Source organism: Nicotiana sylvestris, chromosome 3, assembly GCF_000393655.2.
Source record: "Nicotiana sylvestris chromosome 3, ASM39365v2, whole genome shotgun sequence".
NCBI classification, from domain to species: Eukaryota; Viridiplantae; Streptophyta; class Magnoliopsida; order Solanales; family Solanaceae; genus Nicotiana; species Nicotiana sylvestris.
This window is the reverse complement of record NC_091059.1, coordinates 119,060,931-119,066,453: the sequence shown is the minus strand read 5'-3', so window position 1 is coordinate 119,066,453 and position 5,523 is coordinate 119,060,931. Positions and strand designations below refer to the sequence as shown.

Genomic DNA, 5,523 nt, shown 5'->3' with positions numbered 1-5,523 from the left:
ATGGAAGACGATGTCCCTTTCCATATTGACATCCTTCACAAACCTCTTTTCCACCAAAATTTTTTAAGTTGGCAATCCTTTAACTAGATTTAATTTTACCATGGCTTTTAATTTATCCATGCTAAGATGTCCATGTCTAGCATACCAAATACATGTGTTATCATTGCTACTCATCTTCTCAATATATGAATGAGAGGCAGACAAGACATATAAATCGTTAACTCTCTTACCTGAGTGAGTGATTATTGCCATGATCACCTTGATATTTCGGAGGAACTTCACATCATGTGGGCCAAATAGCAAATAGTTTCTAGCATCTACAGCATTTGCAACTAAAAATAGATTTTTTTTCATTCCTGGAACATGAAAGACAATGTTGAGGGTGATAGTATCTGTTTGCTTATCGTTGATCACAACAGTGCCTTTCTTCTCCACATTATGGACTGTATTATCTGATGTAACAATGATATTATGTCCCATGTATTCGCGAAAGGTGTAGAATTTGGATTTATTTCTACTGAGATGGTGCCCACATCCTGAATCCACGATCCAGTCTCTTTCAAAATTTATGGAAGCCATGGTATTTATTGCTCGAGTCTCCACTGCGAAGCACTTTCCCCAGTCTTCTTGGTTTGAGCCATATTGCTCTTTTTGGCTCGATAATATCTTTTTATGTGCCCGACTTTGCCACAATGGTAACATTTTAAAAGCTTTTTACCGCTACTGGAAGACTCCTCCTTCTTTCTTGGCGAGCTTGAACCACTTGAGGATTGAAAGTGCATGCTATCTCTTGATTTCCCTTTAAAGTTTCTCTTATCGGTGACAATAGCATTTCCTTCCTCTTCTTTGATAGATACACCAGCCATCTGCATGGTTAGTAGCTCTTGTGACGATAGCAAATTCTCAAATTCTTCAAAAGATAGTTGTTGAACCCATCCTTGAATTGATGTAACAAAGGGAATATATTCTGGCTTTAAATTACGAATAATAATTCTTCTTATTCGTGCTTCAGAGATAGCCTCTTCCGGATTCAATAGAGAAGTTTCGAAACACAGATTTTTAACCTTCAAAAAATACTCGGCGATGGAGAGATTACCTTGGGTGGGGTTAGCTAACTCATTCTCCAAAATTTGTAGCCGAGCTTCATCCTTCTTGTTGAATAGACGATTGAAGGTCCTCCATATTTGATGAGCTGATTTACACCTTATAATATGATCAAATAAATTAGGAGAGATAGACTTCTTTAGGATAAACTCTAACTTAACATTAATCTGCTTCCACTTCTTACGTGGATTGCTATTTTCTGGTGCGTCAGTAGGAGGACTTGTGTTACTTCCATTGATAACTTTCCACAAATCCTCATCAACAAGGTATGATTCCATACAAGTCTTTCATACCTTGTAGTTGGACTGGTTCAATAACTCCATCCCCAGTCCATTAACATGACCACCAAATCCATTTAGAGAAACAAGTTGAATCAACCACTAACCTGACCATGAAGTCTAGAAGCCGACTTACGGCTCTGATACCATATAAAGAATAGCATAAGAAGAGTATTATTTGGAGACCTTCTGCTAGCCCAAGATCGTTAACTAAGATTGGAGGATTCAATTAAAGAAGATGAAGCTTTCAAAGAGAAGGAAAGTTTTGGAGACGAAAACTTTGTTTAGGAAAGAAGACTTTCTTGATTTTGGCTTCATTACAAATGCCTAAAACTACTCCTATTTATACTTGTCTAGGGATGATTCTAGATACAAAAATAATCTAGACAATTCTATCACTTTCTACTTATATATTCCTTAAATATCCAAGACTCTAGAATATTTAAATATTTCTTAAGTACAACAAATATCCAAGATATTACTCCATAACTTTCTAGAAACTTCTTCTAATTATTTTTCTTACTCTTCCAAAAATCAACTTTTTTTCACACCTTCAACAAGACCCAAGTACCTGCTGCTCCACCTTTTTGTGTGCTTGAATCGCTGGAGAAGGATGCAGAGGGAATAACAACTTTTGTTAAATATCTATCTACTGATGTGTGTAATGTACTAGCTACCATGGGTAATCAAAGTGTCCTAAGTGACACTACCTTACCCTGTAATCAATGTTCCCTTAGTGACGCTATTATGATATGTAATCGTATGATATTGTTCTAGTATTAATAAATATTCTCGTCTTTCCTAAAAAACAAAATCCAAACAACTCAAGAGACAATCAAACGATCAACGGTACAAGGACCTATTAGTCAATTATTGAATTAATCATTTTGTGAGGAGATGAGCAACTCAATATGCTTGAATTTTGCAAAGGGCAAATATAAGGGACCTCGTCCCAAGCGGTAAAAATATATGACTTTCATACTTATAAGATAGAAGGAAGATAAAGATGTCAAGTACTCCACATAGTATCAATTTCTAAGGATAACAACGAGAGGAAATAAACATTCAATTCATTGATTTAAAATATTTGTAACATGTAAAGGAAACAGGTCTACATACTTGGACCATTGACCACATAACACAAGTACAAAACTACGTACTATGTAATAACACATGAAGTGATGAACCTGCATATATATGCAAAGTTCACTTTTTATAAACTCAACGATTTTTTCGTGCACAATTTCAAAAACATAAATAGAAATTAAATTGATGCCCGAGCTAGCCATTGGCAAGTATGTTCAATAGCAAACTAGAGGGAAATAATTTGATAAAAGTAGATATACCCTGCACTTAATTAGCAGGAAGAAGAAGTGTATATTAACAAGTGAAGCCAGTAGGAGGATTCCTTCCGCAGTTGTTGAGAACGAGGCTAAGAGAGAGTGGCACATTCAGATTTATTCCCAGCACATTTGCCCTTATGGCTGTGCACAAGCAAACTGCCGCCTCTAAATCCGCTAGCCCCGCGATCAAGCTGCAGCATGGCATCGTTGGAGGACTCCCAATTACCGCTCCCACCAATCCACCAACTAAATTTGCACATACACCCAACTTCAGAGCATCTCTCGGGCACCTGCCTTGCCCATTGCCACCTCCGCCGCCATTGCCCGAACCACCACCATTTCCAGCTCCACCGCCATTGCCGGCACCACTGCCGTTTCCAGAACCTCCACCACCAATGTTATGGCAAGTGTCACAATGGTTTCCAGTAACAAGAACAAAGAAGAGGAGATTCAGTGATAGGAAAAGAGTAACTGAGGCCTGAGTTTTGAAAGCCATGTCAACAAGGTTAAAGTTGAACTATATATATGTTTGCTACCTACTAATGACAAAAGGAGTTTAATTCTGAAGAGGATGGTTGAATTGTGGTAGTAACGATGTCTATTTATACTTGTAACAAGGCTGGCCGCTGCACATAAACAATTATAGACGTACCAACTAATTGAAGCTACTAATAGCATATATTTGGAGTAGAAAATTCCCTCCGAATTAAGATATATATAGTCTTAAATCAAAGTGGAGTATAATTGTCCGATTTGGTTCAAGCCCGCATGATTTTTCCTAAAATATCTCACTCCATAAGAATATTTCTTTTGTAGTTTTCTTTGTTCGAAAATCTATTAATCTTCCCCTCGAACTAATTAAGTTCCACAGGACTCATCACCAAGCATCTCGGATTAAGTTCATCAACATTAATTGTGTACCACTCACATCGTCCAAGTATTTATACCCTCTGAAGCCCACAAGCCAGCTTCTTTTTGTGTGTATGTCTCGAAGCTTCGGGAAAGCAGTAAACCGAGCCCCACTCTATCAACACTACTATAGGCTCAGATATTAAGCCAGCTCAAAGATAATCTTAACATAATGTGATATATATTGCCCCCTTTGGCCCGACCTTCTACGCTTTTTATCAGTAGGGCTTACACAACTTAGAATATCTCGGACACTACCTTATGTAATTTTTTTTTCTTTTTAACTACCAATTTGAGACTTTGTTCGCACACCCAACTATATATAACTTCAAGTATTGAAAAAAAATTGTATCCTTGAATGGTAATGCATATGAGTTGTGTGGTGTTGAAAATGTTAAGGAAGCATGGCTATAATTGTATTTGGCTGAGATTACTTAATTAATTGCTTACAGCTCTGCTTTTGGCTTCTACAAAGTACAAATATTATAAACTGCCGTGATCCAAGGCCGTATCTCTACAGAAAAATGTTTTCCATAGAGACTTCCCACGCCTTGAGCAATTATAGTACATAATTCTCAATTCTCATAACATGGTTGTTGAAATATTTCCCCATATACGCGTTTATCTGAGCACTCCAAATTAGAATTCTTTGAACATAACTCCATGTCAAGGCAAACTTAATCAAATTATTGGAACAATGACTGCTTTATTATCATATACTCGTGCATCTTTTTCATTAGAATGAAATGGAAAGACATGCAAAATGGGAAAAAAACAAGCTCATATTTTTCTCACAAATTTTCAACGGATACTTGTTTCATAACGATTTTATTCAATAGTTGAGCATGAAAAATTGGAGAAACAAATTTAGGTTCGCCAGTTGAACTATGATCTCTACTAATGATGCACTAGGAAATAAGCATAAAGGATATTAAGTAAATTTTTTTGCGGGTAATCTACAGATACAGGACAAGATATAAGCAAAATTATAAGAATAATGAAGTTTAGAGCCTCCGAATCACGGGATAGGGTTGTTGCTTGAATCTAATTGAGGTAATTAATTAAGTATTCCTGTAGGTTCATGTGATGTATTAGTTTAGTAGTCATATCCAAATGAAAGATATCAGCACCATTATTGTCTAACCTAGTTTTTTCTCGCTTGAGTCTAAAAGTTTGATGATTATCTAAAGTCAGAAGATGTGCAAGTGGTTCATATATAGATGAATTATAATTGAGATGTCAGTTTGATCACGACGTTTAGTGCACACCGTGATGTAGTAGTATATATTAAGCGGCTAAGACTAATCAGATAATATATTCAAGCTAAATAATTATTACAAATTCTATGGATATGAAATTCTCTGGAAGTCTATATGCTAGACATATATTTTACGTTAATTGGTTAAGCCTAAACACTAAGGGGCGTTTGGTAGTAGGTATTAGAGAAAATAATGCAAGCATTAGCTCTATGCACTGCTAATACTTTGTTTGGTACCTTTTTTCAACTTGTATTAGTTATACATCATACTTGGCATTATCCTATGCATAAGTAAAGCATAGAAAACCATGGCATTAATAATACCAAGGCTTTAATGCATGCATTAGCATGGTTAAAGAAAAAATTGTCCTTAAAGTCCCTTAAAGCTAGAGAATATGGAGGGCATTTTTGAAAGGAACTATTTTTTTAAAAAAATTATGCAATGCATTATAATTTTAATACACCACACCAAACAATAGATAAGAAATAATATTTGCATAACTAATGCTTGCATTATTAATACACATTATTCCGCACTATTCTTATACATCCTACCAAACGACCCCTAAATAACTTATGCATCTTTTATTACACATGGTGAGTGGATGTAACGATCCGACCGGTGGTTTTG

At 35.9% G+C, this 5,523-nt stretch overlaps 2 protein-coding genes across 2 annotated transcripts; both read right to left on the bottom strand.

The window, feature by feature from the left end:
* Positions 1-584: 584 nt before the first annotated feature.
* LOC138887927 (uncharacterized) lies at positions 585-1,382 on the bottom strand. The gene has a single exon (XM_070169719.1). The coding sequence runs from the start codon at positions 1,380-1,382 to the stop codon at positions 585-587; it is 798 nt and encodes a 265-aa protein (XP_070025820.1).
* A 1,053-nt stretch (positions 1,383-2,435) lies between these two features.
* On the bottom strand, positions 2,436-3,310 carry LOC104242757 (14 kDa proline-rich protein DC2.15-like). Its single transcript, XM_009797838.2, has one exon. It carries the CDS (start codon positions 3,219-3,221, stop codon positions 2,763-2,765), a length of 459 nt encoding a protein of 152 aa, XP_009796140.1. The 5' UTR covers positions 3,222-3,310; the 3' UTR covers positions 2,436-2,762.
* Between the last annotated feature and the right edge of the window lie 2,213 nt (positions 3,311-5,523).

Bases quoted from the DNA above. Each gene is read 5' to 3' on its own strand.
- LOC138887927 (XM_070169719.1), bottom strand. From the start codon at position 1,382: ATGGAATCATACCTTGTTGATGAGGATTTGTGGAAAGTTATCAATGGA.
- LOC104242757 (XM_009797838.2), bottom strand. From the start codon at position 3,221: ATGGCTTTCAAAACTCAGGCCTCAGTTACTCTTTTCCTATCACTGAAT.